The sequence below is a fragment of the Capricornis sumatraensis genome, chromosome 22 (genome assembly GCF_032405125.1).
Source record: "Capricornis sumatraensis isolate serow.1 chromosome 22, serow.2, whole genome shotgun sequence".
In the NCBI taxonomy this organism is placed as follows: domain Eukaryota; kingdom Metazoa; phylum Chordata; class Mammalia; order Artiodactyla; family Bovidae; genus Capricornis; species Capricornis sumatraensis.
In genome coordinates this window covers 24,801,323-24,823,858 of record NC_091090.1, presented here as the reverse complement: position 1 = coordinate 24,823,858, position 22,536 = coordinate 24,801,323, and the positions used below count along the sequence as shown (strand labels likewise).

The following is a 22,536-nucleotide window of genomic DNA, read 5'->3' as shown; positions in this document are numbered from 1 at the left end:
CAACCAGAGACCAGAAACATTTAGAAACCTTTACCACCTTGAGGATTAACAGGAAGAGGAGGGAAATAGTGCACCCATAACCTTGGAGGAGGGATCACTGAGCAGGAGCTATAGTATGGGAAGGACATAACTATACCAAAGATATGCTGACGGTAGAAATGAGGATGCAGCAAAAACAGATCTCAGCTTCTTTCTTCTCTCATCATCTCACCTCCTGCTGATGTTTCTCACTGGACAAACCCAACCAGAGGCAACCGGCAAGCAGCTTGGGTTACAAGAGTCCCAGGAGCTTATACAGATCTCCGAGGGCTGTTTAACAAATTGCCGTAAACTGGGTGGCTTATAATGACAGAAACTTCCTCTCTCACACTCCTTGAGGCTAGACGTCTGAAATCAAGGTGTCTGGGGACCATGTTTCCTCTGAAGGCTCTAGGGAAGAATCTTTGATCACCTCTTCTAGCTTCTAGTGGGTTTTCCTGGTGGCTCAGACGGTAAAAAATCAGCCTGCTGATGCAGGAGACCCAGATTCAGTCCCTGGGTCAGGAAGATCCCTGGAGAAGAGAGTGACTGCACACTCCAGTATTCTTGTCTGGAGAATCCCATGGACAGAGGAGCGGGTGGGCAGCAGTCCATGGGGCTATACAGAGTCAGGCGAGACTGAGTGACTACCACGTTCGCTCCCAGCTTCTAGTAGCTCCAGGCATTCTGTGACTTGTGGCTGCCTCACTCCAACCTCCGACTTTGTCCTCACACGACTCATTTTCTCCATTTATCTCCTCCTCTTCTGTCTCTTTTAAGGATACTTGTCACTGGATTTAGGGCCTACCCAGGTAATCCAGGATAATTTTTCTCTCAAGATCCTTAATAACATCTACCAAGACCCTTTCTCCAAATCAGGTCACATTCACAGAGTTTGGGAATTAGGACAAGTCATTTTGGAGGCCACCGTTCAACTAACCCCAGGGCTCATTATTTCAGAGAACAGAACCAGGCGAAGAAGGGCAGAGAGAAGCCACTTCTCTCCATGGAGATAAGCCACAAATGACAATTCCAAGTTTATGGGAGAGAGAATTAAAATGTCAAGCAAAAAAGAAAGGTGCCTTTAATAACGCTCACGTGTCCTATTTGATGCTCATCATTTGAGACGGTCTTCTGAGACCCTCTCACCATTGCTGGTGAAATACCACCCACCCAAAAAGCCTTTACCGGCTTGAGATTTAAAAATAAAACATAAAGCAATTAATAAATATCTCTGCCAGCCTGCTGAGTTGACCTTAGTGAGTTGTATGGGTGGTTCTCACGATCACGACTGCTAAACATTTCACAAAGTCTTGAAGTTGGGGGGGTCCATCCTCTGCTAATTTTCCCCATAAGAAGGTGGATCATTGTCCCCTCAGCCTGTGATGCTGCATTTTCCCCTTCTCTTTTCTTCTTCCCTGTACCCACTTAGAGCTTCCCAGATGGCTCAGTGGTAAAGAATCCACCTGCCAATTCAGGAGACACTGGAGACTCGGTTTCCATTCCTAGGTCAGAAAGATCCTCTGGAGGAGGAAATGGCAATCCACTCCAGTTCTCTTGTCTGGGAAGTCCCATGGACAGAGGAGCCTGGTGGCCTGCAGTCCATGGGGTTACAAAAGAGTCTGACATGACTTAGCAAATGAGCGTGCACTCCTGCATGTACCCACTTAACCCGTTTCCAAGGAGATGTTCTGTTTTTTTCTCTCTCTCTCTTTTATGATTGAAAACATTCAGTTGGTTTGATCTCATGCCTTGTCAATTACAGCACGTCCTCTCCACGGTCAATATCATCCTTGGCAAGTCTGCCTTGAATACCTGGAAGATGTCACAGCAACAAAAAACCAATTATAGCTCGCAGCTATTGGATTCAGTGGAAAGATTTTCCCGAGTTTTACGGGCAGAAGACAGCATCATCTCCCAACCTAACGTGCAGATGAAAAGCATGGTAATAAAACCTGGCCACCCCCAATCGTACAGGCAGAGCTTTGTCTTCTTAGACTCTGACCTCTGGGGCAACGTGACCATCAGTGGATGCCAGCTGGAGCACCTGCAGCCAGATTCGTTTGTCGTCACCGTGGCTTTCCCAACTCTCAAAACCATCCTCGACCGGGATGTTCTGGGAGAGAATTTTGCCAACAGCCTGGTGATGACCACCACCGTCAGCCGCAGCATAACCACACCATTCAGGATTCTGATGACTTTCAAAAACAGCCACCCTTCGGGCGGGATACCCCAGTGTGTCTTCTGGAACTTCAACCTCGCCAACCACACCGGGGGGTGGGACGGCAGTGGGTGCTATGTGAAAGAAGTCACCGAGGACAGTGTGTCCTGCAGCTGTGAACACCTCACCTCCTTCTCCATCCTCATGTCCCCCGACTCCCCAGACCCCGACTCGCTCCTGAAAATCCTGCTGGATATCATTTCCTACATCGGGCTGTGCTTTTCCATCTTGAGCTTAGCGGCCTGCCTCGTCGTGGAGGCCGTGGTGTGGAAATCGGTGACCAAGAACCGGACCTCCTCCATGCGGCACACCTGCATCGTCAACATCACCGCTTCCCTCCTGGTGGCCGACGTCTGGTTCATCGTGGCCGCCGCCATCCACGACCATCGCTTCCCGCTCAACGAGACGGCCTGTGTGGCCGCCACCTTCTTCATCCACTTCTTCTACCTCAGCGTCTTCTTCTGGATGCTGACCCTGGGCCTCATGCTCTTCTACCGCCTGGTTTTCATCCTGCACGACACAAGCAAGTCCATTCAGAAGACGATCGCCTTTTCCCTGGGGTATGGCTGCCCTCTGGTCATCTCAGTCATCACGGTGGGGGCCACCCAGCCCCGGGAGGTCTACATGAGGAAGAATGCCTGCTGGCTCAACTGGGAGGACACCAAGGCCCTGCTGGCCTTCGTCATCCCGGCCCTGATCATCGTGGTGGTGAACATGACCATCACGGTTGTGGTCATCACCAAGATCCTGAGGCCTTCCATCGGGGACAAGCCGAGCAAGCAGGAGAAGAGCAGCCTGTTCCAGGTCACCAAGAGCATTGGGGTCCTCACGCCGCTCCTGGGGCTCACCTGGGGTTTCGGTCTGGCCACCGTGTTCCAGGGGAGCAACGCTGTGTTCCACATTGTGTTTACCCTCCTCAATGCCTTCCAGGTATGCTCTGCAGGGCAGCACTCTCAGCGAGGATCTGCAATGATAGAAACACAAATAAGGGCAGGAATGAGGAAGGGTTTGAGTTCAGAGGAGGCCCTGGCCCTAAAGAACTCAGCGAAAGAGAAAAGGCACGTTCCTCTGCTCCCATGGAACCTCATACCTCTTATCACCTGCATTATAATTTAGTTGCATATGTGCCCCCCTGCTAACTGCCTTGATGATGCACATGGGAGGAAAGTCCCTCCACTACACTGGATTCTGCTATTTATCCAGTGTTATCTTGATGCCATCTATTATATCCTAAACGCAAATACCACCATTAAACCAAACAGCCTCTCCAGTTAATTTCCACAAGCATTAAATGAGCTTTGCCTTGGTGAGGTGGAAGCACCTCTCTTACTTATCAGTATATCCCTAGTTCCAGCAAAGAGCTTGAAACAGGCTAGAAGTTGGGTAACCTTGACAAATGAAGTGAATGCTTGGTACCACATAGTAGGTTCTCAGGTAACATTTGCTGAAGGCTGAAAGAATTCTGCTCCATTCATCATATGAATGGGCTTCCTTGGTGGCTTAGATGGTAGTCTGCCTGAAGTGTGGCAGACCTGGGTTTGATCCCTGGGTTGGGAAGATCCCCCAAAGAAGGAAATGGCAACCCACTCCAGTATTCTTGCCGGGACAATCCCATGGGCAGAGGAGCCTGGCAGGCTACAGTTCATGGGGTCGCAAAGAGTTGGACACGACTGAGCAACTTCACTTTCATGGTACGAAAATGAAACAGACATTCCCTTTACTCTCCAGCAGTGCAAAACTAATTATAATACAAGTCACATTGTTAGGAGGGCTTTAGCAGAGGTGCAGACAACAAGCCTTTGGAGCACGAGGAGAGGATGCTTGATTGTGATTCAACCAATAGATGAATGGTAACCCTAGGCTCCCATGCACTGGTGAGTAGGCAGGGCATCTGGAGGTGATGCTGAGACATCACCCTAGATGCTCATGCCAAGACCACACAAATCCTGCTACTCCAAACTCACGTCTAATGATGTCTTGACTAGGAGGGACTGATTTTTCTACCTCATGCCCTATGCTCCCATTACAACTATGGGGGCTACTGTAGACATAAGAGGCATGTTTAATAACAAAACCAGCAGAACCTCCAGCTTACAGTTCAGTGGAAGTAGGGAAATTGAAAATATCCTTATAACATGGAAGGTCCCTTGGTGTGGACCTGCCACATCATTGTCACCTACTTGACCATAAATGCAGCTGTAGAAAGAAGGAGCTTACAAATCCTATGCTATGTGAACAAGAGTTTCTATTTTGCTAGACAAAAATATGATTAGTAAATAATATGATTACAGTGCACCTCTCTCTAATTTTTTTCAGGGATTATTCATTTTACTCTTTGGATGCCTCTGGGATCAGAAGGTAAGAACCGTGACAGTGATGCTCCTAGAAAAGTCTAACGAACCATGACGTGTTAGGTTGACAATGGCCTCTTTCTTCTTTAACCTTTTCATTTTAGATTGGAATAGAGCTGATTAACAATGTTGTGATAGTTTCAGGTGAACAGTGAAGGGACTCAGCCATACATATGCATGTATCCATTCTCCCCCAAACTCCCCTCCCATCCAGGCTGCTACATAACATTGAGCAGAGTTCCCTGTGCTCTAGAGTAGGACCTTGCCCGTTATTCATTTTAAACACAGCAGTGTATACATGTTGATCCCAAACTTCCTAACTATCCCTTCCCCCCACTCTCCCCTCCTGACAACCGTAAGTTCATTCTTTAAATCTGTGAGTCTGTTTCTGTTCGGTGAATAAGTTCATTTTTTCATTTCTTTTTAGAGTCCACATATAAGAGATGTCACACAATATTTCTCCTTCTCTGACTTACTTCACTCAGTATGACAGTGTCTAGGTCCATTCATGTTGTTTCAAATGGCATAATTTCATTACTTTTAATGGCCGAGTAATATTCCATTGTATATATGTGCCTTCTTTATCCATTCCTCTATCAATGGACATGTAGGTTTCTTCCATGTCTTGGCTATTGTAAACAGTGCTACAATGAACATTGGTTTGCATGTATCTTTTTGGACCATATCGCTCTCTGGGTATATACCCAGGAGTGGGATTGCAGGGTCACATGGTAGCTCTGTTCTTAGTTTTTTAAGGGCCCTCCACACTGGTCCCCATAGTGGCTATTACCAATTTACATTCCCACCAGCAGTATAGAAGGCTTCCTTTCTCTCCATACCCTTTTCAGCATTTGACAATGGCTTCTCTTAAACTCTGCAGGTGCAGGAAGCCTTGCTGAATAAGTATTCACGGTCAAAATGGTCTTCACAGCACTCAAAGGTAAATAGTTTCTTTGTAGAGACTTTGAAAAACCCCTCTCTCCCCACTACCAATTGTAGTGTAGTGTAATAATTATAGATTATGCCACTGTGTTTGCTTTGTACTTGATTCTGCCTTTTAATCAAAACCATGGCAATGAACTAGCATTTAGATGCTGTCCCCACATCTTAAAATAGGGGTTATAGGGGCCAATAGCACAGATAGTATCAACTGGAAGCTAAGACCAAATTTCAATGAGAAGCAATCTTCTGGGGAAACTCAAGGCCATTTATGAGCCTTGGGAACCCAATTTGAAGAATAATGATGAATTTTGTCTGGTTCTTCTTGGAAAATAACTTTGTTTTCACATGTCAGAAGATAATAAGCCTTATCAAACAGTAAAATATGTATTTGGAAGTCAATTGCCTAATATCTATGATGAGATTCCACTGTTTCAAAAGGTGGCTTTCCTGCTTAAATTGAAAGTGGTATTCACTCAGTCACGTCCAGCTCTTTGACACCCAAGAACTTAAGCCCTCCAAGCCCCTCTGTCCATGGAATTCTCCAGGCAAGAACACTGGAGGGGGTTGCCATTCCTTTCTCCAGGGGATCTTCCTGATCCAGGGATTGAAGCCAGGCCTCCTGCATTGCAGGCAGATTCTTAATGGTCTGAGCCACCAGTAGGCTTTCCTGCTTAATTTGTCTGAAATAGAAATTCAGGTTCACCCAGGCCCTCTCCTTAGGTGAGATGAAAGATGCAGGCAGTGACTACGAGAGGGCAGCAAACAAATCATCTTACAGATTCAAACCGGACCTTGGACTAACATGTTTACTTTGTAATTCTTTTTTCCTTCTCTAGTCAACATCCATAGGTTCATCTACACCTGTATTTTCTATGAGTTCTCCAATATCAAGAAGATTTAACAATTTGTTTGGTAAAACAGGTACGTAGCATCCTCTGGATGTCTCCTGGGTTGACCTAAACGTATTTGCCCTGGAGGGACAGCTCACCCCTAGTGTCCAACTGTCCACTTCATAACATTGACCCACAATGGCCTTATTTGGGGCAGAGTTTAAACACTTGCTTATATTTTCCCAAACTACCAGGAGGTTGGTACAGAGGGCAAATGCCTTCAGCCTGCAGAGAACTCTACATCAAAACCATATCCACCGTAAAAATGGGAACTGTATGTTAATTGCTATCCTGATCAAACACAAACTTCTATTCATGTTATATAAGAATAGGAAGGTCATAGTTCTGGGTTATGGTACAGCAAAGAAAATTAGAGGACCCTACCATAGCATCCCAAGCTGTGAGTTTCATTTCTATTTTTTTCTCTTTTTGGAGTGTTCTCGTTTTATACATGGGCATTTTTAAAACCTTGCATACGTATGAGGGATCACCCGAGTTAGCTATTCTATTAGGGACATGTGCAATGAACATTTTCTCCGTTTAGACATAAGATGAAGGATGTGAATGACTTTGGGCAGTGGGTCTCGGCTGTTCTGGCAAGCTGAAAGCCCTGTCCCATGTCACCCCGACTCCTCACCTCCTGCCAGGGAAAACAGGCATTAGAATTCCTTCTAGCTCCTCCACACTGAACAGATCTCTCAAAAGAAGTGTATGAAATGTGTCGAAAGCCTTCCAGACTGTGGCTCTCTGGATAAGAGTGAATTTGGGGAATGCCTATTAGTTATTAAAGCTCAGGAGAACTAGGCATTTGGGGCTTCAGCTTGATGTTTTACTCATGAAACTGGAGGACCTTCGCTTTTGGTTGGATCTGTTGTGAAATCATCCGAGATCCAGGGTATGTTAGAACATTTCCCCTTGGCGGGCATTGTCCCTGGATCGTGTTTGTGGTGCTAAGTCGCTTCATTGTGTCCAATTTTTTGGGACTGCCTGGACTGTAGCTCACCAGGCTCCTCTGTCCATGGATTCTCCAGGCAAGAATACCAGAGTGGGTTGCCATTTTCTCCCCCAGGGGATCTTCCTGATCCAGGGATCAAACCAGCATCTCTTAAGTCTCCTGCATTGGCAGGCAGGTTCTTTACCACTAGCGCCCCCTGGGAAGCCCCGGATGGTGTTTAGTATTTGCATTAAAGTGAGAACAGTGAAAACTCTATGAAATGATTCCACAGAATCTGAGTTACACACTATGTAAGGCCAGTGAAGTGTATTCCCTGCTCCTGAACCAGTCAGATCAAGAGCTGGGGCCCAGATCCCGAGGTCCTAGGACCCGAGACTCCCGGCAGCTGCCCCTCAGCCTTTCAGGGTCATTCATGCTGATCCACGGTGGCCTATTCGAGGGCTCCATAATCACTGTAACTTTGGTTTATGTTGTCAGCAGCCCCAAGGGCTCCCCCAGGCAATGATGGAAACCCTGTTAGCCGTGGCAGTCCGCCCATCTGATGGTAGGGTGGGCACTGTGTCACCTCCCCTGCCCAACACACAGCCCCTACTGTTCCCCTGCTCTGTGCCGCGCCCCCACGCTGGCATCAGTCCGTGCCGTTGCTCCCTGCTACCCCCACCCTCAGCACTTCTGTTGCCATCCCCTGCCTCCGGCTGCTTTCCTGGTCCTGCCTCTTCTTCCCCTGCAATCTCCTCTTTTCTTTACTTTCCTCCCTTTCCCTGGCTCAGACCCCTCCTGGGAGCTTCCCCAAGTCACACCAACCCAAGGGGACCAGGGATGTTCCTCCATATGGATGTCCCCCAGGCTGTTGCATGAGGCAGCATGCAGAGGGCTGCCCGTGTCAAGATCGCCCTGTCCTCTGTAGAAATCTGGCTGCTGGTGTGATGTGAAGTAGTTAGTGCTTGACTTATCGGCTGCCACGCATGCTTGAGAACAGCTTGGTTTGTTCTCCAGGACTTCTGGGTCTGGGGAGGCGGGCAGGCACGGGTTCGTTTCCAGGCATGGCTTACCTGGCTCCTGCAGTACAGCGCCCCCTGGGCGATCAGCAGAGAGTCACACCCCAGTGATCACGAAGCAGTGTGACCTTCAGCTGAGCCGCTGTTCTGTTTTTTAGGAACATACAATGTTTCCACCCCCGAAACAACCAGTTCATCCCTGGAAAACACGTCCAGTGCTTATTCATTGCTCAACTAAGGACAGGAAAATCCAGCCCATGGGACCTCTTGGGAAACAGTGGATGTGCTCTGCAAAAGAGATCCTTTCCAAGCCATGGGTAACATGTTTTTTTCTACAGGCCTCTGGGAGCAGATGCTTAAGAGACTTTTTCATGAAGGAAGAGGCTTTCTTTTGTAAAGACAGACCAAAGGAAATTGTTGCGTTTATGTTGCTGCCCCACCCCTGTCTCCTGTGTGATACCAAATGTGTATAGTATTTAATTGAAACTCACGCCAACTTCTCTGTCTATATTGTAAAATAGAATTTCAGAGACATTTTTCCTTTTCACACCCTGGGCCCAAAGATAAGCTTTGATTAAAATAATAAGTAAAAGGCCAGGACTTAGGAAGCTCTTCAGTGAATTCTAGGAAGGAAGGATGGAAGAGAGGAAGAAAGAAAGAAGACAGGGATGGAGGAAACTACCAGGAAAAAATATAGAGAATAACAGAAGGACCACGTGTTAAGATTTCTATGTTAATGACCCAATACTTTTACTACTCAGATAATGCAACACTGAAAATTAAAAATGACTGCAAAATGAAAACTGAAAATTAGCCATGGAGAAAGTTGAATATTTTCCTGGTGTTTTCTTAGCTAAGAGAGATCAAAAAAGAAAAAAAAAAAGGCAATGAAAAAATAGGGAGGAAATTATATCGTCAAGATGCTTTTAAATGAATGACAATATTTACAAGAATTTCACAGAAGACAGGACTCTTCTGATGCTAAACACATACATATGTGTTACTGTGTGTTAAGGTTGGAGCTAAGAGGAATTAATGGACAGAGGAAGTGTGGTTAGATTATTAGATCCCAGCTGACCATCTGCTGATTACATTTTTATTATTAATAGTTTAGCAGAACAGCCTTAGGTTTTGGTTTGTTCCACTTTTTGTAAGCAAAAATATATATATTTGTCTATCCATTCATTTCCAAATGTGATATATTGCACTGAAAACAGACCCTCCCAACTGTCATGAATTATATTTAACAGCTTTAACCAGGTACTTTTCTGTGCATGCTAGAAAAGATTTTAATGATCTTACAGTGTTGTATATTATTATTTTTGTAGTTACTGTGGATTGAGAGGCCCTGGATGTGCTGTATAGCTCTGTGTTAATTCTTTCAGTTCCTAAGTTCCCAGACCAATATACATTTGGAGTTTTCTGCTGTCTAAATGGCATTTATTCTAACTACTTAGAAATCTTCTGGAAAAAGCTCTACAGCCGGCTAGTCTGTGCTTCTAATGACACTTTACCTTGATGAACAGATGGTGCAGATTGTTTGTGAACTGTGTGCATGTGTGTGTTTCACCTGTGTGTGTGTGCATTTCATAAAAATATAATATAAATATTTATTAAAATATTATCCATAGCAAAGTTTACCATGTGCTGTAGTTACAGGAACCAAATATTCCAAATCAAAGTCTGATCCTAGGGCCATAATGAAATAGTATAAAAAATGTGGGACTTCTCTGAAAATACGGGCAATGTGGTCTTCATGAGGATGGATCTAACAGGTCCAACCATCAGGAAGAAAGGACCAAAGAGGCTGAGATCCAATGACCATTTATTCACTGAGGTTTGAAAGAGTTTTCTTTTAATAATTTTACTGTTTAAAATCAATTCCTTTTATTTTTAATTAAATTCTACCTCTGTCTCTCTTTTCTTTATGGGAAGGGAGAGATTGGACAGACAGAAATCCCAATCACGTTTCAAGGAAATGAACTTCTTTTTTTTTCCTTTTTCTACATACTCACAAGTGACTTAAATACACCCACATTTGCCAGCAAACTGTCACATCATTATCCCAACTGAAGAGTTCATTATTTAAAGTCCCTGAAGGAAATGATTATAAAGCTCAGAATTCTCCAGGGAATGATCAACTTTGGGCAGAAGTTGGTACTGAGAAGACAGAGCCAGAGGTTAGGCTGGATGATCAACTGAATTCGATTTAGACATCAGGAAAAGAATGGCTTTACTGATTTGGTTTCTGGGGTTCTATCCATGAAAACTGAGACAAGGTTAGACAGTATTGATGTGATCAGCCAGGGAAAGCATTGCATTCAGAAGGCTGTGGTTCTCCTGTTCGAAATCACAAAACTATAAGAAACACTGACCACCCACTTCTTAAGGATCCTCTGGGAATCGTTGTCCTGAACTTTGTAATGACAGGAACCTCCAGTGGGGCTCCCCAGCATGGGGATCTGGTTCTTTGCCAACGTTCATTAATGGAGGCATGTTCCCTCACCCCCGATGCACACACACACATGTGCACACACACACATGTGCACACACACACACGTTCAAGGTGTGCCTGTACCTCCCCCCTTTCAAGTCAGAGTGTTGGATCCACGTTCCAGAAAAGCTGTGCAAACAAAACCCTGGAGAAGTACAGTACATGCTGGCTCTCTGCTCAACTGCAAGAGACATAGTTCAGTCACCGCTCTTTGCCAAGAATACCCTGAAATAAGCCACAGAACTCAACACTGTAAAAAAGAGTGGTCTTATGAATCTGTTTATTACAGCAGGAGCCATGCTTGGCCCTGGGGTCACCTGTTTTCAAACAGCAATGATTTCAAGGCTCTGGGCAGCAGATTTCCGAGGGAAGGAAGAATGGGAACTCTGGTGTTGGCACAAAGTGAGATGCGGCGCCTACTTCAGCAGGAAAGTGTCCACTACTTTCCCACGTCCCTGAAATCTCTCAGTGTATAAAGCCGGTTCCACTGGGCAAAACCTTCTTGCATTAAGAGACTTTCTGGTAAGTCAGTTTCTTGCAATGGAGTCTATACTGATGCTTCAGAGGCTGTGAGGTCAGGGCATCCACCGCTGAGCAGTGGATACAAACTACAGAGGGAGTCTCAGCCCAGAATAACATTCTGAGCCCAGTGCCACACATCCTCTCCTGGATGAGTCATGCATCGGCCACCCTCCCGTCCGAGTCATACTGTTTACTTGGAGAAAGAGGTAAATACAAGTCCGTGGGGGATTTCAGGATCTAGGTTGCTAAGGCCAGAAATTAAGAAAGACTGTGGGAAGACATAGCCCTTTGTGGTTTGTGTAGGGAACTTCACAGAGGTTGAAAGACTAAAACAAAAAAGTTTTGCGGAGATGAGAAAGATTATAGCAACCAGCAAGCACAGAGGAGGCAGAAGACATTATCCTGAGTCACAGGTCACAACCACTTCAGAAGACAATGGAAACAGTCGTGAGGTCATAGAAGTGGCCTGTGGGCAGAATGCACTGTGTTTGTGGCAGGTGAAGGTGCTGTCGAATGGGGCTCCACGTCCCCTAGAGAAAGTCAGTGACTCAGGCCAGCAGAAGTGTGATTCCCCAAGTGTCCAAAATAAAGGAGGGGCTTTGTAGTTTTTGAACACCCATGAAAACAGTGTCTCATCATTGCAGAGGTATTAGCTTTGAAGTGCGGAGAAAACGATGGCACCCCACTTCAGTACTCTTGCCTGGAAAACCCAATGGATGGAGGAGCCTGGTAGGCTGCAGTCCACGGGGTCGCTGTGAGTCGGGCATGACTGAGCGACTTCACTTTCACTTTTCACTTTCATGCATTGGAGAAGGAAATGGCAACCCACTCCAGTGTTCTTGCCTGGAGAATCCCAGGGACAGGGAAGCCTCGTGGGCTGCCATCTATGGGGTCGCACAGAGTCGGACACGACTGAAGCGACTTAGCAGCAGCAGTAGCAGCAGCTTTGAAGTGAGATGCTATAGGTTTCTAAAATTATGACTTGGGATTTTCAATCATGTCTTAATAGCATTCCAGCATACAGCTCTGTTCATGGGGTTCTTGACTCAGTGGACATGAATCTGAGCGAACTCTGGGAGATAGCGAAGGACAGGGAAGCCTGGCATTCTGTAGTCCATGGGATCGCAAAGAGCCAGACATGACTTAGCGACTCAACAACAACACATATCTCTATCTTTCCCCTGCTTATAATAATAAAATATCTAAAAAGATGGTGTGAAGCTTTTTTTTTTAATATAAATTGTCTCCACTTTTGCAATAGGCTACTGCCACTATTTCAGACTTCTCCACGTCCACCAGAATTTAACTCCTTCTTCTCCAGCGAATGAACTTCTCTTCTCCAGGCGTGGGGATGTGGGTGGGGGGTGTCTGAAGCTCACAAGCTGAGGGCTAACATCTTTGCTCACACAATTCACGTTCCCACTCAGCATATGAAGCCCAGAAACTTAAGAGGCTTTAAACAGGAGACCTGGAGGTAAAGTTTTCAGGACCGGACTGTGGGTGAATCAAATTTAAAAAAATGTCTGTTCTGACATTGGCATGTGGCTTGGTTGGCATTTTCATGGACAGCTGAAAACACAGCCCTGTGGCTTCTGTGAGCAATAGATATTTCTGCAACAGGTCCTGTATTTCCCAGATTAGTTTTATATGGCTGTGTGACATATTACCACAAAGTTAGAGGCTGAAAACCATATCCGGTAGTTAGCACACAGTTTCTGGGCATGGTTAACGCTACCTTCTGCTCAGAGTTTTACCAGGCTGAACTCAAGCTGTCAGCTAGGGCTGTGGTCTCATCTGAAAGCTAGGGTCCTCCTCCAAGCTCAGCAGTTGCTTGGCAGATTTCTACTCCTCAGTTACAGGACTGAGGTCATCCTTAGTTCCTGGAGGTGTCTTACCATCCCCTGCCCTATAGTCTTCTCCCAACAGGGCAGGTGGCTTCTTCAAAGTCAACAGAAGAGCTTCTGTGGCCAATCTGAATCTCTGGTACTTCTTCAGTCTCAGATCTCCAGATACACTTTTAAAGGACTCACCTGATTAGGTCAGGCCTGCCTGGGATAATCTCCCTTGAGATGAACTCAAAGCCAGATGATGAGGGACCTTAATTACACCGGCAAGATCCCTTCATCTTTTCCCTGTAATGTAATCTATTCATGGGAGTGATATCTCATCAGAGACACAGGTCCTGCTCACAGTCCAGGGGAGAAGATGACACAAGTTTTATCTTCAGATTATTTTTAAAACAGAAGTTAAGGACCCCACACTGCTCTGTAGAATCTGTATGAGGTCTGAGCTGTAGACATGGTGACCTCCAAACTTTCCTTTATCCTTAGGCGTAATCACCCAGAGAAGGGTCTCTCTGGACAGTATTAGTAATACGGCTTGTGTGCTGCAAATATGTTCATCCTATTCTGTCCGCTGAATATGCAAATACAACCAAAGTCACCTTTCCCAAAGGCATGGCTTCCAGGTGTGTGGGCAACTCAGGGAAAGGGTGTCATGTGGGAAAGCTTGATTTGTCCAGATGAAAAGAGGCTCACAGCTCTGCAGCTGACAACCTTCCCCACACTGTGTGTGTCTGGTGTGGCAGGTAGAATGAGCCCAGGAGCTAATATACCATTGAGGTTTAGGTCAACAGGGCAGAGATCTGAACACACAGGTGCTGGCCTGTCCTCTAAGCTTTTGTTCATCAGACCTCTCACTCCTTAAAAACCAAACCAAAATGCTTCTCATGCTGGGCTCGTCACCTTCGAGTCCTCCGCCACCAGTGAAGTACTGCCACCTGCAGGTCATATTTGGGACTGCAAACGTTTTCATCCCGTAAGAGACTCGTGTGTGTGTGTGTGTGTGTGTGTGTGTGTGTGTCTGTCTGTCTGTCTGTCTGTCTGTCTGTCTGTCTGTCTGATAGTTGGTTAGTTGTGTCCGACTCTTTGCAACCCCACAGACCGCAGCCCACCAGGCCCCTCTGTCTATGGGATTCTCCAGGCAAGAACATTGTAGTGGGTTGCCATTTCCTTCTCCAGCCACTATGGAGAACAGTGTGGAGATTCCTTAAAAAACTGCAAATAGAACTGCCTTATGACCCAGCAATCCCACTGCTGGGCATACACACCGAGGAAACCAGAATTGAAAGAGACACGTGTACTCCAATGCTCATTGCATCACTGTTTATAATATCCAGGACATGGAAGCAACCTAGATGTCTATCAACAGATGAATGGATAAGAAAGCTGTGGTACATACAGACAATGGAGTATTACTCAGCCATTAAAAAGAATACATTTGGATCAGTTCTAATGAGGTGGATGAAACTGGAGCCTGTTATACAGAATGAAGTAAGCCAGAAAGAAAAGCACCAATACAGTGTACTAATGTATATATATGGAATTTAGAAAGATGGCAATGATAACCCTGTATGCAAGACAGCAAAAGAGACACAGATGTATAGAAGTCTTTTGGACTCTCTGGGAGAGGGAGAGGGAGGGATGATTTGGGAGAATGGCATTGAAACATGTATAATATCATATATGAAATGAATCGCCAGTCCAGGTTCAATGCAGGATACAGGATGCTTGGGGCTGGTGCACTGGGACGACCCAGAGGGATGGTACGGGGAGGTACAGGGAGGGAGGTGGAAGAGGGGTTCAGGATGGGGAACACGTGTACACCCGTGGCGGATTCATGTTGATGTATGGCAAAACCGATACAATATTGTAAAATAATTAGCCTCCAATTAAAATAAATAAATTAAAAAAAATAAAAGTGGATCATAAAAAAAGAAAGTGAAGTCATTTCAGTCATGTCCGACTCTTTGCAACCCCATGGACTGTAGCCTACCAGGCTCCCCCATCCATGGAATTTTCCAGGCAAGAGTACTGGAGAAGAGACTCACGGAGGGAGTGAATTCTCAATGCTGGGGTCCCAGGTTCCATCTCTGGTCAGGGAACTGGATCACACGTGTTGCAACAGAGTTTGCATGCTGCAACTAAGACCCAGCACAAGCAAGTAAACAGATAAATATTCTGAAAAAAGATTCATCGATCTCTCGTGGGATAAGCTGCTACCACATGCCTACATGGGTCAGAGGACTTTGGAATTTTCTGGTCATTTGCCCTGATGTCTTTTTTTACTTTGTGTGTGTGTGTGAATATTTTTATTTTTTTATTTTTATTTTTTGGCTGTGCTACATGGCAGGTAGGATCTTAGTTCCCCAAAAAGGGATGGAACCTGTGCCCCCTGCAGTGGATGCTTGGAGCCATAACCACTGGACCAGAGGAAAGTCCCTGTCCTGACGTTTTTCTTTGTAAAATAATGTATACATCATTCAGAAAGGAAGACATTTAGTTTTGTATTTTGAAGCCTTCCTCCCCAACCCTGACTTTATGAAGTTTATACTTTATTCATGTAAATGGGAAGAAAAATATGCTTCCTAAAATCCTTTATGTGCAAAGGAACACATTTTGAACTATTGAGGAATGTGGGGAGGGCAGAGTGATCTGGTTGGACTATAAGGTGAGTCACGTATATATATATATATATTTCATTGGCTGAACCTCACAGCATGTGGGATCTTAGTTCCCCAACCAGGAATCAAACCTGAGCCCCCTGCATTGGAAGCACAGAGTTTCAACCATTGGGCCACCAGGGAAGTCCCACGTGTATTTTAAATTTTGTAGGAGCCACTTTACAAAACATCAGGAGGTAAAATGAATTGCAGTAATATATTTGATTTAACCCAACAGATCCCAAATCTTGGCATTTCAGGGTGTAATTTATGTAAAATTCTTAATTAGCTATTTTATATTCCTGTTTGTTTTAACACCACGTGTTCACAACCTAGTGTGTGCTTTACGCCACAGGTGCCCAGCAGATTTCCAGTGCTGAGGACCCACGTGTATCTAGAAGCTGCTGCCCCAGGGAGCACAGCTTAGAGCATAATCAGGCACAAATGCTTCCGCTGTGCTGTTTCTTTTCTCTGTAGGAACACCAGGGTAGGAAAATGAATTTAAAACAGGCCTTGCCACATCATTCGGGCCCGTCTCTGCAGAGATGCTGCACATATGGGAGCTGGAGGGACCAGAAATCCATAATATTGGGGGTGGCCATGAAGTTCATTGGTGTTCGTGTTCATTCATGTTCGTTTGTAACAGCTTATGGAAAAATCCAAATGAAATTTTGGGCCACCCCCAATACTTTTCTTCCATACAACTCCTGCCCCTCCAAGCTGGCTTGAAAGCCACACTGTTATACCCTGTCCTTGGAGATCGCTGACAAGCATGGGGTATCAGCCCCGGAAAATGGCAGCTTCACGTCTTTTCCAGGAAGAGGTAAGGGCCCGAAGATCCCCATCGCCTTCTTTGTTGAAGGGAAAGCTTGAGGTCTCCTTGGCGGGATGTAGCAGAAAGCACATGGCTCCTGGAACAGAACACACCTTTCCTCATTCTTCTGGACCCTTCACAAAAGCTCTCTGGCCCTTGGTTTACCCATCTGAAAAATGGGAATCATTTTAATTACCTCTTAAGTCTATTTTTAAGCTCCCAAAGCATAGTTTATAGGAATATGTTTTGGAAGCGTCAAGTATCATGCAAGTAAAAGATCATTTTCAGGACTTTCTTGGTGGCCCAGAGGTTAAGAATCCGCCTGCCAATCCAGGGGACACAGATTCAAGCCCTGGTCTGGGAAGATTCCACATGCTGCAGGGCAAGTAAGCCTGTGCGCCACAACTACTGAGCCTGTGCCCTAGAGCTCATGAGCTGCAACTACTAAAGCCCGTGTGACCTCGGGCCTGTGCTCCACAGCAAGAGAAGCCACCACAATGAGAAACCCGCGCGCTACAATGAAGAAGGGCCCCTGCTCGCCACAAACAGAGAAAGCCTGCGCAAAGCAACAAAGATCCAGCGCAGCTAAAAATAAATAGAATTAAAATAACCTGTTTAAAGCAAAAGATCATTTCCAGTATCACTTTGAAAGGCAGAGAGAGGCTGACCACAGGGGAGCTTTGGGAAGGGGACAGTAAGCTCTGGTGACCCTAGTGAGAGTCCCAGGGAGTTCTAAGCCTGGGTGTCAAGGGTCATCAGGAGAGACACAGGGGTCATCAGGGTGGGTAGGGTACTCTTCATCAGATGCCCATGGGGGCATGAGGGAACACGGGACAAATGACTGACTTTGAAGATTTCCTCCAAGGAAATCGTCCTGCCGGTGACAAGATGACTTTTCTCCCAAGGACCCAAAGCACATGGGCAGGTTGGCAATCTTTGGGCAATGTTACTCCAAGACATGCCTTTACATTGATTTTCTGTACTTCCCACAAGGGTCCAGTCTGTCTTCCTGGAGTCCTAGGCATGACCCTGCCCCAGGCACACACAGCCCAGTGGGCATATACCAGACCCCTGTCACCCGCCAGTGTAGGGAGAGCCATCAGAGGCCCAGACCAGCCCCAGGTGCCTTCAGCCCTCCTGCAGGTGGGGACCCCTAGAGATTGACTTCTCGCCGTGACTACCTCAGGGCCCTTTGAGCTCAGGTCAGAGGGCCTGTCCCAGGGGATGAAAGCCCGGGGAAGCAGGAAAGCCTATGAAACCGTGATGAATGGGTTCCCAGGGGAGGCCTGCTCTGAATATGGCCTCCCCAGCATCAGATGGATCCCAGGTGTCCTCTCTCCCAGGAGCAGCAACATCACTCACAGGCCACCTGTCCCTCTGGGGGCTCATTGCAAATCACCCTTTATCTCCGCCAGTGTCAAGCAGTGGCCAAGAGCAGAGAGCAGAATTGCCCCCTGGGCCAGGCCTGACACAGCCCCCTGTCTCTCTGTTCCCATCCCAGGTCCTGAAGGAAGTGGGGTGGGGATGAAGCCCCTGATTGTTCCCATTTACCAACCTCACCGCCCCATCTTTCCTTGTGTCCTGGTGGACAGATGTCGAAGTTTATCCTCTTATATGCTCTCGAGAGGAAGCAATTTTCATGACTCTACAATTAACTGGATATGGAGCAGACAGGGAGAAAAAAGAAGAAAGATGGGCACAATTACTGAAGCCAGCCCTGTGCCAGACTCCTATTATTTATCTCCAAATACTAGTTTCCATGTGGTGTGGGTTTGATCTAGATACAAGCATCTTGTCTATTTTAAAAATAATTATCTAGACATCTCTTTTTTCCTTTTCACCTGAAAACTTTGAGGGGACAAACTGAAAGGTCATGAGTGTCCCCCTTGCACGAATGGGCCAACTTCGGGGATTACTCCAGCCCGTTCTTATCCCAAGGTTTTTATTTTTTCATGCAGAGCCAAGTCCCAAAGGAAGTATGCTGATGACTATTAGAAACTAAACAGCAAATTCAGAAGTCCAGAAAAAAAGCAAACAAAAAACAACAAGAAAAAAAAAAAAAAAACACCAGGGTCTTTCCTCATCATGAAAAGAAACAGGAACTGAATGGGCAAGTCCTGAGCAGATGGCTGCCACCTCCCACTTCCCACGTCCCTGTGTTGACTTAGGACCCCGCCTTTTTGGGAACCACTTTTGATGGGTATCATCCTGGGTCCTCCATCCTGCCAAACGGTCCACCCCTACCCGCCACCCCACTCAATGCAAGAGGGGCCCACCGGCTTCTCCTGAGGCTTGATCGCCACCTGCTGGTTATTAGAGGAAGCGCCTCCTCTGAGCACCTTGGCAGGACCTCGAAGGTGTGCAGCTACTGTTAGCTGGTGGGTGAGAGCCTGGAAGGCGTCGGGCAGAGGACAAGTAGCTTGGGACGGACGTATGAAAGGAATGACAGAACCAGGCACGAAGAATGACTCTCGATGCCCTCCTAACACTTTCATATTATGATCCTCGCAGGAGAAAAAGAAATGATGCAGAAAGCGATGTCAGATTACAGGCACGCAATTGCATTGGGTGTGATGGGTTTGCAGGCAGGCGTGCATTTCTGAGAGGTACTAGCCGGGATCACTCCCTCCTTCTGTCTTTTATCCTCCTTCATGGACAGAGTCTTATTTATGGATCTAAAAGCAAAGCTAAAAGCAGCCCCGGAAATCACCCGGCCCCCTCATTTCAGACAGGAGTGTAGAAGGCAACTTGAGGAAGTAAAACCAGGGCCTTCCAAGCTCCTAGGGACCTTCCCACTTCCCCCTCTATGCGCCTTCTAGAGGGTGAACCAGGATGGTCTTATTCCTTTTTTTTTCATTCACCCGCAGAAACCTACTGCTGGGCTGGGCTTTTGTTTTCAGGCTTTGTTGATTCTGCAGCTGTCTCAGGGCTAGGGACACATCAGCCAGCAGCCACGGCCAGCTGGTAAGGTTTTAGCCTAGTCTCTGGGACACACAGTGAAGAGGGGGCCACTGACTCTGCAGCCAAATGTGATCCAAGAAGATTCAGAAGTAAACAGTACAGCTGCCGAAAGGGCCGGCCCCTTGGGGCAGAGGGACAAGCTGACCCGGCTTTGCATGAGAGGCGGATGACTTCCGACTGCAGGGGAATGTCATATGCCTGGGAAATTACTCATAGCCCTCAGGATAGCTCTCAGCCCTTCTCTCTTGTGCAGGACATCCTTTTACCAAACAAAATCACAAGGAGAGATGAGGCTTAACATGGACCAACCTCCAGGAGAGGGACACAACATATGACAGGAAATGTACCCTCCATGGAAAACAGCTGATAACTCTCTATGTTAACCAACATTTATTGAGTTCTTGCTATTTATTTGGTGCTGTCCTAGAATTTAATTTAAGCCTGACAACAACCCCTGACAGGGTGGAGGAAGTATTCTTTTTCTCTTCATTTTACAGATGAATAAACTAAGCACAGAGAGGTTAATCACTTTCCCAGAGTCACACAGCTCAAGAATGATACCGAATGCAGCGTCTGACCTAGAACATGAGCACATCGCCACCTCACTTGTTGCTTTCCTGTGATGGAGACAGACTCCCACGGTGGGGAGTGTTCTGAACACAGGAAACAAGAGAGGGAGAATCAGATGACACAAAGGGTGGAGAAGTTAAGACATCTCCAACCTTAATTCCACTTTATAATTTCATCTTGGGGCAGCCCATGCTAGTGTTTTGTGCAAACATGGAACCACTTTCTTTTCCAGTCTCTGATGGAGCATGAAAGGATGCCAGCTTTGCTGAAAGTAGATCTCTCCAATCTGAAAGTTAGACAGCACTCTGCACATATTTTAACTCTACGCTCTTGTCTATCATCCCATTTTATTACTCTGTAACCCTGTAGATATTAAAGTGGGCTTAGAGACGTCGCTGGTGGTCCAGTGGCTAAGATTCTATGCTCCCGATGCAGCAGGCTGGGGTTTGATCCCTGGTCAGGGAAGTAGATCTCACATTCCACAACTAAAGATGCTGCAACAAGGACCCCATATGCTACAACTAAGACCCAGTACAACCAAATAAATAAACAGTTTTTAAATAAAATAAAGTGAGCTGGGAGGAGGTAGACAGCTATTACTTCCGTCTGACAGATTAGTAAAGGAAGACCGAGCGTATGAGTGATTTTATGACAGTTGCAGAGCAAGTTACTAATAGATGGCCCATTCAAGCCTGTAGCCAGGGAGCCTAAAGTTCAGGCCTCTTTTCTGTCCACTAAAGCAGCAGTTCTCGCATCAGCATCACCTGGGAACCTGCTAGATGTGCAAATTCTTAGACTCCATCCCAGAGCTACTGAATGAGAAATTCTGGGGGCAGTGCCTGTGATCTGTGTTTTAACCAATCCTGCTGGGTGCTAATGCAGCAAAGGTGCTGACACACCTTTGGCTGGAGAGTCGGTGTTGGGTGCAGAAGCTGCACCTGCTACAGACTCTTCTCACACCTGTGCATGAAAGGGACTCTTTTTAACCCCTTATGTTTATTTCCAGAATGGCCATGAAGTATATGCTTAGAAGGCTGATAATGTAACACTTTCCCAGGTGGCGCAGTATGGTGCAGTAGTGAAGAATCCACCTGCCAACGTAGGAGATGCAGAAGACTCAGGTTTGATCCCTGGGTCGAGAAGATCCCCTGGAGGAGGAAATGGCAACCCACTCCAGTATTCTTGCCTGGAGAATCCCATGATCAGAGGAGCCAGGCGGGCTACAGTCCGTAGGGTCACAAAGAGTTGGACACGACTGAGCAGCTGAGCACACACAAGGGATAGCCTGGACTACTCAGGCTCCATTAAGTACTGATATTTTCTTTTAGGAAACTTCTGGAGCCAGCGTTTTCTGGGGCTTGTGTTCACTGAGGATGGGAACCTCAGCTCTCCTTATTTGACCTCTCTCGCAGCTTTCTTGCCCTGGGCAGTTTTGTCTCCTTAGGAGCTGTGGAAAGAAAGTATGTCTACAAATACTTTCTTCTACCTGATACTTTCAATTTGTTAATAAGATAATTTTATATAGGAATAGTATATCAAATATATTTTAAAACTTAAAAAGAACTGAGGAAGACCTTTTGAATGATTATTCCCCGCCCCCCCCCCCACAATGGACACACACACACACACAAATTCGCATACAATTCTGGACGTTTTGAAGGTACTGACAAAATAGTTATTGAATTTATTAAAGATTTTCCCCTCAAATCGGAGGAGGAAAGCAAATGCTGTTGCTTGGAGAAGCCTTTATTTAAAATTCTTTAACACACAAGATCCTCAAAGAATAATAACACTATTGTGTCCGATGGAAAAACAGGTATTTGAGAATTGGATTCTGGTACAAAAAGAAGTGTGCATTTCATTGTCCATGTCTTACCTGCAGTCGAAAGCAGAGAGTTTCTATAGCTTAGTTATTCATTCAGATATTGGTCCATTCATTTGCTTTTGTTAAGTGATCCCCCGTGCTGGGCCAGGCAGGCTCCCAGGCATCGGGCTAACATGGTAAAGGAGGGTCTGCCCACATGGAGCTTACCGTCTTTGAGAAGGACAGTCTATTAAAGAAATAATTTACAATCAAGTGATATGAGTGCTGTCACAGGACACCCTGGGTACATTGGGAGCACGGAGCAGGGTAAGAGAACCATGTGGGGGCAGGGGTATAGAAAACAGAAGGGTCACACAGGAGGCTGGAGGCAAAACGAGGCTGAAGAAAACAGCCCCAAACTACACTGAGCAGCGGAAGCAAAGGGAGGGCCCAAGGGCAGGGGGCATTTCTGCTTCTGGCTGACGTCCTTGGGCA

At 46.2% G+C, this 22,536-nt stretch overlaps 1 protein-coding gene across 5 annotated transcripts in view; it reads left to right on the top strand.

The window, feature by feature from the left end:
• ADGRF5 (adhesion G protein-coupled receptor F5) overlaps positions 1-9,872 on the top strand; it is a 113,102-nt gene extending 103,230 nt beyond the window's left edge. For all 5 annotated transcript variants that reach the window (XM_068961034.1, XM_068961032.1, XM_068961033.1 and 2 more), the window contains 5 exons: positions 1,784-3,169; positions 4,556-4,597; positions 5,471-5,530; positions 6,369-6,453; positions 8,534-9,872. In XM_068961034.1, the coding sequence (XP_068817135.1) occupies positions 1,784-3,169; positions 4,556-4,597; positions 5,471-5,530; positions 6,369-6,453; positions 8,534-8,613 (1,653 nt within the window). In that variant the 3' untranslated portion in view covers positions 8,614-9,872. The remainder of the gene's footprint in view (positions 1-1,783; positions 3,170-4,555; positions 4,598-5,470; positions 5,531-6,368; positions 6,454-8,533) is intronic.
• Positions 9,873-22,536: the final 12,664 nt, after the last annotated feature.